Source organism: Mobula hypostoma, chromosome 6 (assembly GCF_963921235.1).
Source record: "Mobula hypostoma chromosome 6, sMobHyp1.1, whole genome shotgun sequence".
Lineage (NCBI taxonomy): Eukaryota > Metazoa > Chordata > Chondrichthyes > Myliobatiformes > Myliobatidae > Mobula > Mobula hypostoma.
In genome coordinates this window covers 77,428,319-77,445,595 of record NC_086102.1, presented here as the reverse complement: position 1 = coordinate 77,445,595, position 17,277 = coordinate 77,428,319, and the positions used below count along the sequence as shown (strand labels likewise).

Here is a 17,277-nt window from a genome sequence, read left to right as displayed (position 1 = left end):
AAGCTCTCGCTAGACTGATGACTGGGATAGCAGGATCGATGCTTTGGGGACTGGGTTGGTTAGGCCTCTACTCACTGGATAATATCAGATTGATCGGTGATCTCAGAAACTTACAAAATTCTAACAGGACCACACAGTTTAGATACAAGAGAGACATCTCCTGATGCCTGAACAATCTAGAACAAGGGATCACAGATACAAAATTTATACAACACCATAAAGAACTAAGATCTAGCGTATTTCTTCACCCAGAGGCTGGAAAAGCTGGAGAAGGCAAAAGGAGAGAGGAGAGGGGTTGGAGTGGCCAACAGAACCGGATTTGTGATGGGAACTGAATAACTTGGTTTAGATTTACATTCTGAATTTGAAACATAAGAAAGATAACCAATGAAAATGTTTGCTGCTGATAAAAAGAAAATTTCTATTCAGTCCAGACAAGGCCGTGAGTTGAATAGCATTTCCAAAGTATTGCAAATTGGCTGTGCTGTTTCAGAATTACTAGCCACAGTGATAAGGTTCTGCTCATGGAAAGATTGAGAAATTGTGAAATACTTGCATGAAAGCACATTACTTTTAAGATTCCTTGCTACATCTCAGCTGCTGTAATTGTGCACAATGAAGGAGAGCAGTCATTAGGAAAGATATTAAATCCTTGGATTGGGTGACAGGAATAATCTATCCACACAGTGCAATGGTTGATGGAGCTCAGTATGTGGCACATCTGGTGCATCCAGAAGTCTAAGTCAGAGCGAAGTATGAGGAATGTTCACAGAGCTCTTCAAATAAATAGATGATTGGGAGTAAATTCAATGATAGATCCATCAGCAATTAGAGTTTGTGGCATCAGTGTAACTTATTGGGAAAACAAGAGAATGAGGGGAAATTTTGTTCGTGGAACTACTTCTAAGATCTGGACCGCAACATTGAAAAATGGCTGTTTCAGAGTTATCGTTCTTAAGTGAGCTGGATATCTTTCATACGTAACAAGACCATTTGACGGGAGAAATGTAATTCGGTAGATCACCTTAAACCAGACCAACAAGTTTTGGAGGATTTTGCTACCATGCCCCTGCCCCCTCAACATGACCATGAACGTGTCAGCACACCTCTGCATGACCTGGAGGCCTCTGCTTTTCCTTCACACATGGAACATAGGAAGTGAGCTGGGCAGCTCATCTGAGCTCCAGACAGCCGCACAATGCCAGTTCTAGTGAATTTCTGGGGTGGCCTGTGTAGGGTAACGTAATTGGTGGAAAAGTACATAATTCACAGCCACCGACATTGAGTTGGGGTTCACTATAAGAGGCTGGTCTGCCATTTTTATTTGCAAAAACATCTAATATCACAGCAAGTACATTTGTACATTTATATATCATATATATATCATATATATCATAAAGGGAAACACTCTTTAGAAAGAAAATGGAGGACTGAATGTAGGTGCGGTGCAATTTATCTTAATCGTACAAAGGGTGATAGTTTGTGGACACACGGGGAGCCTGGAGAATCTTGGAAGAGGAGGGTTAAAACAAAATATTTACAAGCATTTTAAAATTCCTCAATATTTAATGAAAATTGCTTGAACAAATTTAACTGGGTGTGCTATTTATTATAAAACGTTCAATTTTTTTTGTACATTCACTTCTAACAGGAATAAATTCAGATGTTAATGTTGCATAAAATGTTTGTGTTCCCATCATATATATCTCACTGAAACTCCCTCCGACTACTACCCTGACACACTGCCCCATTATACTGAATCTTCAATAACTCCAGTTAAAACAGTTGCTTTTTCCAATCTCCATCAGCAGAGATAAGCCTTCTTAGAGAAGGCTGATGACATCGTAATACTGTCGCATGATGCATTACTAAGAACTTTAGTTTGAGGTCTATACTATATCAGATGCTGTATTTATATATAGTCAAGGGAAACATTCATTCCCAAGAATATGGAGGCCTTGGAGGTAGTATAGGTATGATTTAGTTAAGTGCTACAAAAGATAATTGTCTTCATATATGTGGAGTGATGGGAAATCTAATCACCAGAGAGTAGGGAGAATTATAAGAAATATTTATGGGAGGGATTCAAAATTCTGAATGGCTGTGATTGTGAAACAAAAGAATTTGCAATCACTAGCATGTCACAAGGAAATCAAGTCTTCTGAATTCCGTATATATATTATTATATGAACGAAAGGAGAAATGACAGGAATCTTTTTTCCTCTTTTGCAATGCCTTTTAACGATCGTTACCAAAAGCCTGAAAAGGAGTGGAAACTCTTTCAGTATCACCCATAAAAAGATAATTTCATATAAGCCTGAAGGGGACAAATGTATTGGGTATATAAAAGAAGATACTAATGAAACTAATCAGGTAACTAACTAATCAGGTCTCTATTTTAAAAGAGTCACAGACTGGTCTTATTCTGATATTTATTTTATTATTATTGGGAGATGCAATAACTCTGGTGTCAGCAGCAAAGCCCATAAACTATAAACAAAGAAAAATGTTAATCGAATGGGCAGTCTTAATGACACAGTACTTGCTTCAAGTTTCTATTCTGCTAATATTTTCAGAGAATGAATTTGCAGTACCTGTGGTGTTCTGTACAGATGATGTCATTGCCATTGTATCATTCCCTACAATAAAAAGGAAAAGTTTCCTATGAGATGCAGTACTTGGTAATGTTTCTGTGGATTCTGGCACTAGTGACTAATCTAATGTGACATTAGATTAACCTTTCAAGAGATTAACTTTGTGGAACAACATCTTATGGAACCAAGCTGTACCATTGACAAGCAGATTAATAACGATAATTATCCAAACAAAACCTTAATTAACTTTGGCAAATGTTCATCTTTTGTCTGACATCTCTTCTCACTCAAAAGGATTTACATTTTAATGCTAATAAATTTTGTTAAATTCCCACAACCAAACCATTCCACTTTCCCCAATACTCTCTTCCCTGCCACCCACACTCCCTGCCCCATGACATGGTGTTTCTGATAGTGCTCATGGAAAGAGTTCTAATTCCATCAGCAGTGATAGGTCTTTCTTAGTGAAGGATGGTGATACGTAATACAAGTAATCTTAAAGGTGTTGGTGAGATTCTGACAATTTGCTAGTTATATCTCAACTAGTGTATTTATATGTAATCGAGGGAAACAAACTTTTCCAGTGAAGAGTGTTGGGTAACTGGCATCTGCTAGAAACATTTCATCCTGTTTACTTGCACGCAAATTGTTGCCTTTCAGAATATACGGTTGCATAAGACACTGACAGCAAAGGGAATGTTCATATCAAACTGAATTGACCACATCCCTGGAAAGGAGTTCCTGCAGTACAGATGGGGCAGAGTTGGTACTTCAATTAGTTGTTCTGCTCTTATAGGTAGGATGACCAGAATGTGCTCATTCTGTCCATCATTGTTTCCTGTTAAATGCAATCATAATGTCTTATGGACCATAATTACTGAATTTCTAAAGCAAGCACTTGGTATTCTTAATATTTTCAAATTGTTCAAAATTATATTGATGAAGGACATGTAGAATAGATGCAGATTTTACTTCCCTTCTACTGTTACATTACCTGTTACAGTTGGTGGAGGTGATATCACATTCAGAGTGCTCGTTTCTGTAAGGAAAGTAAAGAGTTCATTTTAGATAAGGAGTTGCCAATCCTTGTCTCTCAGGACTTGGGATAGAAGCGAGAGGTGCTTGTGAAAATAACCTGAAAGAATCTTCAAGTAAATTGATGAGACCATCCTGCTCTGGCAGGTTGTATCTTGTGTTAAGGACACACTCCAAACGCAGATGCATTTTGGTTAAGGCCTGGATTATCTTTTCCTGGTTATAGTTATGGTTACTTGCTCTCTCTTTAGGGAATCTGTCTCAGAGAGTGGCTGGTCTTATCGTGATGAATAGCTTAGTCTATCTGTTGCTTTTTATTTTGTAAGCTGGATCATTACCTCTACAGCAGAGAAGGCAGATCTATCAACAGAATGCTGTGATGTGAAATCAAATCAAAGGCAGCATACAAGAATTACTCCAAACCAACTGGAAAGGGATAACTTCCATATTACTTCTGAGGAAAGATGATAACTCAATATTGATCCTATCCTATATTTAATTAATATAGGATATCTTAGTCCCATTCCTTACTAAACGGGCCTCCATTTGCTCTCAAAACTCCTCTACTGCCAAGGAAGCCGTCATACCAGAAAGTGGCTCTGAGAGGCATAAGACCCCCTCTAGCCTCGGTTACTGTTAAAGCTGAACACAATTATTGAGTGCCTTTGATATTCAAGCTCAAAATTATCTGCAACCTGTCAAAATATAAGAGTAACATCAAAAAATTATGAAAAGGTACCAAAAAGAAACAAGGTGATGTACTTTGGTGACAACCACCCAGCGGCCCTAACATCCAACATCATGAAGTGCTCTAAGAGGCTGGTCATGGTAAGCATGAATTCCAGCCTCCCAGGCTCAGCCCACTGCAATTTGTCAACTGCTGAAACAGATCCATGCCAATTGCCATTAGAAGGAGGGAGGAAAAGATGGCGACGCGACGCAGTGCGCGCAGCCTTTCCGAATAATATCGTATGTGTTAACTAGGGGGCCATGCACAATCCTTATTTGATGGAAACAGCCGTGAGAAGCACGGAGGAACACCTGGAGAAACTTCTGAAATGCCCACTTCGCTGCCGCTGCTACTGTGCGATCGAGAATCTCCGAAGGGGAAGGCCGCAAATCCTCGGCTTTGCCTATTGCCTGTTGCCGGGGCCAGGGTTGAAGCGCTCTGCAGAGATGGTGCTCGGTGTCAGAGAGCTGGTCGGAGGCTCGGAGTTTTCGGACAGACTCGGAGTCGGACTGTGGTCAGATGCTTCCAGGATGCTGCATCTGCAAGTTTATGACGCTGGAGGTTCACCGTCTGCGTGAGATGATGGGACTTTCGAGAGACTTTGAGACTTTTACCGTGCCCATGGTCTATTCTTATCAAATTACGGTATTGCTTTGCACTGTTGTAACTATATGTTATAATTATGTGGTTTTTGTCAGTTTTTCGGTCGGTTTGTCATGTGTTTCTGTGATATCATTCTGGAAAAACATTGTATCATTTCTTAATGCATGCATTACTAAATAACAATAAAAGAGGAATGCGTGTCCTCATAATCTAATCTAATCTAATCTTTCGCCCAACACTCATCTCTAGAATGTCTGCACTGTAAAGATATTAGGCTATTTTTTGTTGACTACAGTTCATTATACAATACTATAATTCCAAACAAACTCCTTTCTAAATTCCCAGATCCAGAACTCAATGCCTCTCTTTACAACAGGATCCTTGACTTCCTGAACAGACTACAAGTAGGCAGCAATACCTCTGCCAGGATTATCCTCGTAAAATAGTGCCACACAAGGCTACGTCCTTAGCCCTAATTTATTGCCTGTACATGTATGACTTTGTGGCCAGATTCTACTCTAACTCCTTCTTGAAGTTTGCAGAACATAATGGACCATATCTCAAGTAATGATGAATAGGAGTGCAGGAAGGAGACAGAAAGTTTAGTGACATAGTGCCATGACAACAGCCTTTAAAACCTCGATATCTAACAGGCTAGCTTCCTGGGATATAAATGCTCTTTCAGTTACCTCTTTAAAGTGCACCGCTAAAATAGTTATGGCCAATCTATTTAACCTCAACTTTATTTAATCTAACTGAAGCAAGTTCATTTAAAGATTAACAACCCAATGAGATATATGGAATAATGGAGGTACTAATAAATATAGCTATTAATATTGTGTCAATGTTTTCAAAAATCTCTCACCAGAGGTACTCATTAAATCATCATCATTGCAAGTAGTGAACTGCACAGATGAGATTATAGACATCCACGTTTATGACTAACACATCAGGTCCAGTTGAAAAAAAGAAAGAGGACATGCATTTATGTAATAGCTGTCAAATCGCTTTTGGGATATCACAACGAGTTTTCAGTCAAGTGACATGCCATATGAAGTCTAGTTATTATTGTAGTGCAGAAAATCCACACACAACAAGATCCAAAACAGCCAGATTGGTTATGAACTGGTAAAATCCAACATGCTCTCTTGAGTGAGGTATTAATACTGGACAGCTCAGCAAGGAGAACTGCCCTATTCATTGTTGAGTTATGGCCATAGTATCACTGCTATCTACCTGAGACCAAGTGGCTGAATGTTCCACCTGAAAAAAGTTCTCACTGCACTGCTCTGTCACTCTCAACTCATTAAATCATAAATTAATTAATCATTTAATGAACACTCAAATAAAAGTCAGAGCAGTTTTCAAATGGGTTTTAGCTAATGCTAAAATTCACGAGCAATCAATATGATAAAGTAGACAGCTACAAAATCCAAGCACTAACACAAATTTTATGAATTAAAATCAAATGGATCTATCTTGGTTTCAAGCTTAAGAAAGAAAAGGCATGTCTTTTAATTATTCATCTATCAAAGTAGGTGAGGATCTAGCATTTACAGACCATCTCTGGTGCCCTTGATAATGCAGTGAGTCATCTTCCTGAACATCAAGTTCACAAGATCTAATTCCAGTATTTTGACCCAGTAATGATGAGGAAACTGAGATATTATTCCAACGCAGGATAATCTGTGGCTTTGAGGAGGTGGTGCTCTCCTGCACCTACGATCCTTCCAGCTTCTGGTGGTTGACAATGCAGAAGATGCTTTGGAATTGGCTTTAGCAATTAGCAGCAATGCATCTTGCCATAGTTACACAGTGTCAATGTAGAGCCCAGTGATATGGTTGGGTGATAATGGAGCTGCCAACCAGTGTTTTACAGACAGGGATGTATTCTTTACAGATAGTCAATGAAGGTGTTGAATCTATGGAATCATTGACACAGATCTGTGGAAGCTTGGTTAGGCAAACGTTGATAGGTTATTGATTAGTAAGGGGATAAGGTTTACTGGGAGAAGGTCAGAGAATAGGGTAAAAAGAACTGGGAATGATTGTGAAGCAGACACAGGAAATCAAATAGCCTAATTCTGCTCCTGTCTAATAGTGTAATGGTCTAATTTCACAGCAAGTACCTGCAGCCTTTTACTATTACAATGACAAGTTACTCAGTATTAGAAATGTTGGCTAAACTTTGATTGGAATGTTGAAAGCTATTGCACACCATGGCTTCTAAGTAGAATCATCCAGAAGTCCTGAAACACATTTTTGTTAACTTTCTCTTTCCAAAAACAGTACTTCAGAAAATAAGGTGATTCCCAAATTCCACACCGAATAAAGTCCATTCTGTTTTTCTTCTCAAATTGGTGATGTTGAGAATTTGAATCTTCAAAAGTCTGACTCAGAATTGATAACATTATTAGCTGGATATGGGCTAAAAGTAATTTGTTGGAATAATGTTGTTTTTATTTTGGGGGCTAACTACACAAAAAAATTGATTCCCCTTGAGTTCCACACCAGCATTCATCACTGGTTAAAATTACGCCATTTGCAAAATTGCCTAGACACTCCTTCAACTGATCCGGATCCTTACATACAACAGTTCTCTATAATTAAATGCACACAGCAGTTATACCATCACTTCTGTGATGCCCATTTCTAGGACTGTTGATGGAAATAGTAACTCAGAGAACAATTGTAAAGAAGAACACAGAACTAGGCATATATGACACAAGCTCATTGTTTTTGGCCTATTTGAATGGATACACCATTATCTGCAAGGCAGTAGGGTGACCTCACATTTAGCATGATATTGCTTCTCCATTAAACAACTTCCATTGTCTGGAGGGTCAGTAATGAGCATTTGTGCAGCGAACATAAGTAATAGTTACTAGAAGGAAATATGGAAAAATTATGTTTTACACAGCTATTTCACAATGTGCAGAATGCACTGCTGGAGAAGATGATAAAGGACTTTGAAACATCAGCTTTAAGGAGGAGATTGGATATATTTTGAGTGGGATGTATTTACAGGCTTTGGATGAGAACAGAATACCAAAACTCATTTGACAAATATCTGCAACAATGCATTGAAAATACTGGTACTGTACCTATATTTCTATAACTCAATTCAGCAAATCCCAGTAATCTTTAGTTACACAATTCATGCAAGATTTTACATACATATGTAATATTTTCAGAGAGTTATTTTCAATACCTGTTGTATGCGTTGGGGATGACGCCTCATTAAAAGTGCTGCTCTCTACAAAGACAGTAAAAGATCAGAAACAGAAATGTTAGTTATTGTAGCAGCAGCTCCCTCTCACGTGCTGTGTGAGGAACTATATACCAAACTCTAGAGCTTTTTATGTCAGTGGAATATTTTTGTTTTGAAGGTTGTTCAAACAGAACCAAACTCCAATAGCTGCATAGTAAACTCACTATTCCCCCATCACAACCCTAATAAATTTTTGCCACTCAGAAAATATGGAAGGGCTTTTATTGTGTTGATCAGACCACATTTTGCCCTGTATCTGAGGAAGGATGTTCTGGCCCCGGAGAGCATCAAGAGGGAGTCTCAAACTTACTACACTTCCCTTCCTCCATCATTATTCCCATTATTTACAGATTCACTTTCAAGGTCTTTTTATCTGATATTCTCGATATTTATTGCTTATTTATTTATTTTCAATTTTTTTTTTGTATTGGTACAATTTTATCTCCCTCCCATCTACCATCACATTGCTTTTCTTTTAAGTAATTTCCACTGTCTGAAGCATCTGTGTTCAGCATTTGTGCTGCTAACATAGTTCATAGTTTCTATGAAAAATTGGAGGAAAAAATATTTTTTTACACAGCTAGTTTACAACATGCAGAATGTACTGCCTGAGAAGACAATGGAAGCCATTGCACATCAGCTTTCATGAGGATATTGGATATATTTTGAAGAGGATGTATTTACAGGTTTTAGTTAAGAGCAGTATGCGAGAACTCATTTGGTAAATATTGCAAGAACATTGGATTGAAAATATTGATACTATCCTTAATACTTCTGTAATACAATACAGCAAATCCTGCTATTCTTTAATTATCCGATTCATACAATACTATTCTTACATAAATAATATTTTCAGAGAGTCATTTTCAATACCTGTTGTATGTCTTGATGATGACATCTCGTTAAGAGTGCTGGTTTCTGCAAAGACAGTAAACGACCAGAAACTGAAAGGTTAATTATTGTAGCAGCAGCTCCTTTATAGGTGGTAAGTAGGAAATATACAGTCCATATACATTCACAACAAAACTCAAGAGTTTTTGTTATCAGCAGACTACTTTTGAAGCGAAACTTGTCCAAAAAGAACCAGACTCAGAAACTCGTGTAGTAAACTCACTATTCCCCTTCACAAGCCTAATTAAATGTTTGCCGATTAGAAATTATGGAATGGTTCAGGAGATCCTCAGTAGTCGAGAAATTCTCTAGGGGGGCAGGATCTAACTTTAGCTACAGAGGCTGTCAGCTTTTTTTGGATCTCAGGCTGGCAAGAAGATTGAAAATCCACTTCTTGCATCTCAACCAGCAGCTCATTGCCATGGTTCCGGAGGTGAGACATTTGCTGCTGGGGCAGATCAACCATCAAACATTTCTACTGAAGCTCAAGATTGGCTAGCGCGTGGAATCAATTTAGCTTCATCTTACTCACTCCCTAAAAGTACTATTCATTCTGGGTCATCCCTGGATTTCATCTCACAACCCGATAGTCAATTGGACTACTGATGTTGTTCTAGACTGGTCAAACCAGTGCGAGAAAGTCCTCCAAAAGAAGTTAAAGACATTACATCTGGAAATAACTCCTGGGCTTACTTCAAAAATGCCTTCTGAGACATCTTCCAGGACTACCTTCGGGACTACCTCCAAGAAAACTTCTAAGACTACCTCTGAGACAAGTACTACAACTACTTTTCAGGCTACTTCTGACATGCCACCTGAAATATCTGTTGAACTTTCTGCCTCTAACCACAATATATCTGATTTGTCCGGAGTACTTGCAGAATATTCAGAGCTGATGGAGGTCTTCAGCAAGAAGAAAGCTACCACTCTACTGCCTCACCAGGACTACGATGGCACCATTGATCTATTACTGAATACTTGTCCTCCTCAGGGACAGCTCTTCTATCTATCAGCCCCATAGACAAACAGCATGGAGGACTACATCCAGGAAGCTCTGGTGTCTGGCAATTTCCAACCATCCACATCTCAAAGTTCAAAGTAAATTTTATTATCAAAGTACATACATGTTACTGTATACAAACATGTGATTCATTTTCTTATGGGCATACTCAAGAAATCTATAGAATAATAACCATAACAGAATCAATGAAAGATTGCCGCACTAGGGCGTTCAGAGTGCCAAAGACAACGAACTGCGCACATACAAAAAGGAAAAAACAATAATACAAAAAAAGCAATAAATATTGAGAACATGAAATAAAGAGTCCTTGAAAGTGAGTTCATTGGTTGAGGAAACTTTCAAATGATGGGGAAAGTGAAGTTGAGTGAAGTTATCCCCTGTGGTCAAGAGCCAATTTATTTAACTTCGACTCTATTTAATCTAACTAAAGCAAGATCATTTAAAGATTAACAACCCAAGGAGAAATATGGAATAATGGAGGTAGTAATAAATATAGCTGTTGATATTGTGTCAATGTTTTCAAAAATCTCTCACCAGAGGTACTCATTAAATTGTCTTTGTTGCAAGTAGTGAACTGCACAGATGAGATTATAGACATCCACGTTTATGACGAAAGCACCAGTTCCAGTTGAAAAAGAGCAAAAGATCTTGCATTTATGTAATAGCTGTCAAATCCCTTTTGGGATATCACAACGAGTTTTCAGTCAAATGACATGTCAGAAGAAGTCTAATTATTATTGTAGTGCAGAAAATCCACACACAAGACACAAAACAGCCAGATTGATTATGAACTGGTAATATCCAACATGTTCCTTTGAGTGAGGTTTTAAAACTGGACAGCTCACCAAGGAGAACTGACCTATTCATTGTTGAGTTATGGCCATAGTATCACTGCTATCTACCTGAGACCAAGTGGCTGAATGTTCCACCTGAAAAAAGTTCTCACTGCACTGCTCTGTCACTCTCAACTCATTAAATCATAAATTAATTAATCAATTAATGAACACTCAAATAAAAGTCAGAGCAGTTTTCAAATGGGTCTTAGCTAATGCTAAAATTCATGAGCAATCAATATGTTAAAGTAGACAGCTACAAAATCCAAGCACTAACACAAATTTTATAAATTAAAATCAAGTGAAGCTATCTTGGTTTCAAGCTTAAGAAAGAAAAGGCAGGTCTTTTAATTATTCATGTATCAATGTAGATGAGGACCTGGCATTTATAGACCATCTCTAGTGCCCTTGGTAATGCAGTGAGTCATCTTCCTGAACATCAAGTTCACAAGATCTAATTCCAGTACTTTGACCCAGTAATGATGAGGAAACTGAGATATTATTCCAACGCAGGATAATCTGTGGCTTTGAGGAGGTGGTGCTCTCCTGCACCTACGATCCCTCTAGCTTCTGGTGGTTGACAATTGGAACTGGCTTTAGCAATTAGCAGCAATGCATCTTGCCATAGTTACACAGTATCAATGTAGAGCCCAGTGATATGCTTGGGTGATAAACGGAGCTGCCAACCAGTACTTTACAGACAGCAATGTATTCTTTACAGATAGTCAATGTTGGAAATTAAGAATTGCATCAGTCATTTTATACAATGCAACTTTTCATAAACAATTGTATTACAATACTGTAACAAGATACTCAGTGTTAGACATGTCGGTTGGGGACTAACTTTCGGTTGAGATACTAAAGGCACTGATTTGACCTCCCATATACTTTGCTTCTCTTTTAAATAGTTTCCACTGTCAGTAGGATATCTAGCGTTTGTGCAGCTAACATAATCCACAGTTACTACAAAGGAAATGAGGGAAAATGATTTTTACAGAGCTATTTCAGTATATGCAGAATGCATTGTCAGAGAAGAAGGTGGAATCTATTGCAACAACAACATTCAAGAGGACTTTAAATTATTTTGAAGAGGAGATACTTACTGATGTTTTGTGTGAGAGCAGGATACATCAGCAATATAGATTAATGTTCCAAGAACAGTGGATTGAAAATACTGATACCATCCTCAATATGTCTATAATAACTCAATTCAGTAATCCCCAGTAATCTTTAATTACCCAATTCATGCAAGTTTTTTCTGACGTACATTCATAATATTTTCAAAGAGACATTTTCAATACCTGTTGAGTGTCTTGTTGATGACATCTCATTAAGAGTGCTCCTTTCTGCAAAGACAGTAAAAAGTCAGCAACTGAAATGTTAGTTGTTGTAGCAGCTCCCTTTTAGGTGGTAGGTGAGGATCTTTCTAGCTTCTGGTGGTTGACAATGCAGAAGATGCTTTGGAAGTGGCTTTAGCAATTAGCAGCAGTGCATCTTGCCATAGTTACACAGTGTCAATGTAGAGCCCAGTGATATGGTTGGGTGATAATGGAGCTGCCAACCAGTGCTTTACAGACAGCAATGTATTTTTTACAGATAGTCAATGAAGGTGTTGAATCTATGGAAATCATTGACACATAGATCTGTGGAAGCTTGGTTAGGCAGCCATTGATAGGTTATTGATTAGTAAGGGGATAAGGTTTACGGGGAGAAGGTCAGAGAATAGGGTAAAAAGAACTAGGAATGATTGTGAAGCAGACACAGGAAATCAAATAGCCTAATTCTGCTCCTGTCTACTAGTGTAGTGGTCTAATTTCACAGCGAGTACCTGCAGCCTTCTACTATTACAATGTCAAGTTACTTAGTATTAGAAATGTTGGCTAAATTTTGATTGGAATGCTGAAAGATATTGCACACCATCGCTTCGAAATAGAATCATCCAGAAGTCCTGAAACACATTTTTGTTAATTTTCTCTTTCCAAAAACAGTGCTTCAGATAATAAGGTGATTTCTAAATTCCACACCGAATAAAGTCCATTCTGTTTTTCTTCTCAAATTGGTGATGTTGAGAATTTGAATCTTCAAAAGTCTGACTCAGAATTGATAACATTATTAGCTGGATATGGGCTAAAAGTAATTTGTTGGAATAATGTTGTTTTTATTTTGGGGGCTAACTACACAAAAAAATTGATTCCCCTTGAGTTCCACACCAGCATTCATCACTGGTTAAAATTACGCCATTTGCAAAATTACCTAGACACTCCTTCAACTGATCCAGATCCTTACATACAACAGTTCTCTATAATTAAATGCACACAGCAGTTATACCATCACTTCTGTGATGCCCATTTCTAGGACTGTTGATGGAAATAGTAACTCAGAGAACAATTGTAAAGAAGAACACAGAACTAGGCATATATGACACAAGCTCATTGTTTTTGGCCTATTTGAATGGATACACCATCATCTGCAAGGCAGTAAGGTGACCTCACATCTAGCATGATACTGCTTCTCCATTAAACAACTTCCATTGTCTGGAGGGTCAGTAATGAGCATTTGTGCAGCGAACATAAATAATAGTTACTAGAAGGAAATAAGGGAAAATTATGTTTTACACAGCTATTTCACAATGTGCAGAATGCACTGCTGGAGAAGATGATAAAGGACTTTGAAACATCAGCTTTAAGGAGGAGATTGGATATATTTTGAATAGGATGTATTTACAGGCTTTGGATGAGAACAGAATACCAAAACTCATTTGACAAATATCTGCAACAATGCATTGAAAATACTGATACTGTACCTATATTCCTATAACTCAATTCAGCAAATCCCAGTAATCTTTAGTTACACAATTCATGCAAGATTTTACATACATATGTAATATTTTCAGAGAGTTATTTTCGATACCTGTTGTATGCGTTGGTGATGACGCCTCATTAAAAGTGCTGCTCTCTGCAAAGACAGTAAAAGATCAGAAACAGAAATTTTAGTTATTGTAGCAGCAGCTCCCTCTCACGTGCTGTGTGAGGAACTATATACCAAACTCCAGAGCTTTTTATGTCAGTGGAATAGTTTTGTTTTGAAGGTTGTTCAAACAGAACCAAACTCCAATACCTGCATAGTAAACTCACTATTCCCCCATCACAACCCTAATAAATTTTTGCCACTCAGAATATATGGAAGGGCTTTTATTGTGTTGATCAGACCACATTTTGCCCTGTATCTGAGGAAGGATGTTCTGTCCCCTGGAGAGCATCAAGAGGGAGTCTCAAACTTCCTAAACTTCCCTTCCTCCATCATTATTCCCATGATTTACGGATTCACTTTCAAGGACTTTTTATCTGATATTCTCGATATTTATTGCTTATTTATTTATTTTCAATTTTTTTTTGTATTGGTACAATTTTATCTCCCTCCCATCTACCATCACATTGCTTTTCTTTTAAGTAATTTCCACTGTCTGAAGGATCTGTGCTCAGCATTTGTGCTGCTAACATAGTTCATAGTTTCTATGAAAAATTGGAGGAAAAAATATTTTTTTACACAGCTAGTTTACAACATGCAGAATGTACTGCCTGAGAAGACAATGGAAGCCATTGCACATCAGCTTTCATGAGGATATTGGATATATTTTGAAGAGGACGTATTTACAGGTTTTAGTTAAGAGCAGTATGCGAGAACTCATTTGGTAAATATTGCAAGAACATTGGATTGAAAATATTGATACTATCCTTAATACTTCTGTAATACAATACAGCAAATCCTGCTATTCTTTAATTATCCGATTCATACAATACTATTCTTACATAAATAATATTTTCAGAGAGTCATTTTCAATACCTGTTGTATGTCTTGATGATGACATCTCGTTAAGAGTGCTGGTTTCTGCAAAGACAGTAAACGACCAGAAACTGAAAGGTTAATTATTGTAGCAGCAGCTCCTTCATAGGTGGTAAGTAGGAAATATACAGTCCATATACATTCACAACAAAACTCAAGAGTTTTTGTTATCAGCAGACTACTTTTGAAGCGAAACTTGTCCAAAAAGAACCAGACTCAGAAACTCGTGTAGTAAACTCACTATTCCCCTTCACAAGCCTAATTAAATGTTTGCCGATTAGAAATTATGGAATGGTTCAGGAGATCCTCAGTAGTCGAGAAATTCTCTAGGCGGGGCAGGATCTAACTTTAGCTACAGAGGCTGCCAGCTTTTTTTGGATCTCAGGCTGGCAAGAAGATTGAAAATACACTTCTTGCATCTCAACCAGCAGCTCATTGCCATGGCTCCGGAGGTGAGACGTTTGCTGCTGGGGCAGATCAACCATCAAACATTTCTACTGAAGCTCAAGATTGGTTAGCGCGTGGAATCAATTTAGCTTCATCTTACTCACTCCCTAAAAGTACTATTCATTCTGGGTCATCCCTGGATTTCATCTCACAACCTGATAGTCAATTGGACTAGTGATGTTGTTCTAGACTGGTCAAACCAGTGCGAGAAAGTCCTCCAAAAGAACTTAAAGACATTACATCTGGAAATACCTCCTGGGCTTACTTCAAAGATGCCTTCTGAGACATCTTCCAGGACGACCTTCGGGACTACCTCCAAGAAAACTTCTAAGACTACCTCTGAGACAAGTACTACAACTACTTTTCAGGCTACTTCTGACATGCCACCTGAAATATCTGTTGAACTTTCTGCCTCTAACCACAATTTATCTGATTTCTCTGGAGTGCTTGCAGAATATTCAGAGCTGATGGAGGTCTTCAGCAAGAAGAAAGCTACCACTCTACTGCCTCACCAGGACTACGACGGCACCATTGATCTATTACTGAATACTTGTCCTCCTCAGGGACAGCTCTTCTATCTATCAGCCCCACAGACAAACAGCATGGAGGACTACATCCAGGAAGCTCTGGTGTCTGGCTATTTCCAACCATCCACATCTCAAAGTTCAAAGTAAATTTTATTATCAAAGTACATACATGTTACTGTATACAAACATGTGATTCATTTTCTTATGGGCATACTCAAGAAATCTATAGAATAATAACCATAACAGAATCAATGAAAGATTGCCGCACTAGGGCGTTCAGAGTGCCAAAGACAACGAACTGCGCACATACAAAAAGAAAAAAACAATAATACAAAAAAAGCAATAAATATTGAGAACATGAAATAAAGAGTCCTTGAAAGTGAATTCATTGGTTGAGGAAACTTTCAAATGATGGGGAAAGTGAAGTTGAGTGAAGTTATCCCCTGTGGTCAAGAGCCAATTTATTTAACTTCGACTCTACTTAATCTAACTAAAGCAAGATCATTTAAAGATTAACAACCCAGGGAGATATATGGAATAATGGAGGTAGTAATAAATATAGCTGTTGATATTGTGTCAATATTTTCAAAAATCTCTCACCAGAGGTACTCATTAAATCGTCTTTGTTGCAAGTAGTGAGCTGCACAGATGAGATTATAGACATCCACGTTTATGACGAAAGCACCAGTTCCAGTTGAAAAAGAGCAAAAGATCTTGCATTTATGTAATAGCTGTCAAATCCCTTTTGGGATATCACAACGAGTTTTCAGTCAAATGACATGTCATAAGAAGTCTAATTATTATTGTAGTGCAGAAAATCCACACACAAGACACAAAACAGCCAGATTGATTATGAACTGGTAATATCCAACATGTTCCTTTGAGTGAGGTTTTAAAACTGGACAGCTCACCAAGGAGAACTGACCTATTCATTGTTGAGTTATGGCCATAGTATCACTGCTATCTACCTGAGACCAAGTGGCTGAATGTTCCACCTGAAAAAAGTTCTCACTGCACTGCTCTGTCACTCTCAACTCATTAAATCATAAATTAATTAATCAATTAATGAACACTCAAATACAAGTCAGAGCAGTTTTCAAATGGGTCTTAGCTAATGCTAAAATTCATGAGCAAACAATACGTTAAAGTAGACAGCTACAAAATCCAAGCACTAACACAAATTTTATAAATTAAAATCAAATGAATCTATCTTGGTTTCAAGCTTAAGAAAGAAAAGGCATGTCTTTTAATTATTCATGTATCAAAGTAGATGAGGATCTAGCATTTATAGACCATCTCTGGTGCCCTTGATAATGCAGTGAGTCATCTTCCTGAACATCAAGTTCACAAGATCTAATTCCAGTACTTTGACCCAGTAATGATGAGGAAACTGAGATATTCTTCCAACGCAGGATAATGTGTGGCTTTGAGGAGGTGGTGCTCTCCTGCACCTACAATCCCTCTAGCTTCTGGTGGTTGACG

At 37.9% G+C, this 17,277-nt stretch overlaps 1 protein-coding gene across 1 annotated transcript in view; it reads right to left on the bottom strand.

Moving 5' to 3' along the window:
* LOC134348721 (adhesion G-protein coupled receptor G2-like) overlaps positions 1-17,277 on the bottom strand; it is a 189,144-nt gene that overhangs the window by 113,414 nt on the left and 58,453 nt on the right. The window contains exons 17-23 of the mRNA XM_063052526.1: positions 14,822-14,866; positions 13,889-13,933; positions 12,280-12,324; positions 9,107-9,151; positions 8,174-8,218; positions 3,589-3,633; positions 2,595-2,639 (exon numbers count right to left, since the gene is read on the bottom strand). Coding sequence (XP_062908596.1) covers positions 2,595-2,639; positions 3,589-3,633; positions 8,174-8,218; positions 9,107-9,151; positions 12,280-12,324; positions 13,889-13,933; positions 14,822-14,866 — 315 coding nt within the window. The remainder of the gene's footprint in view (positions 1-2,594; positions 2,640-3,588; positions 3,634-8,173; positions 8,219-9,106; positions 9,152-12,279; positions 12,325-13,888; positions 13,934-14,821; positions 14,867-17,277) is intronic.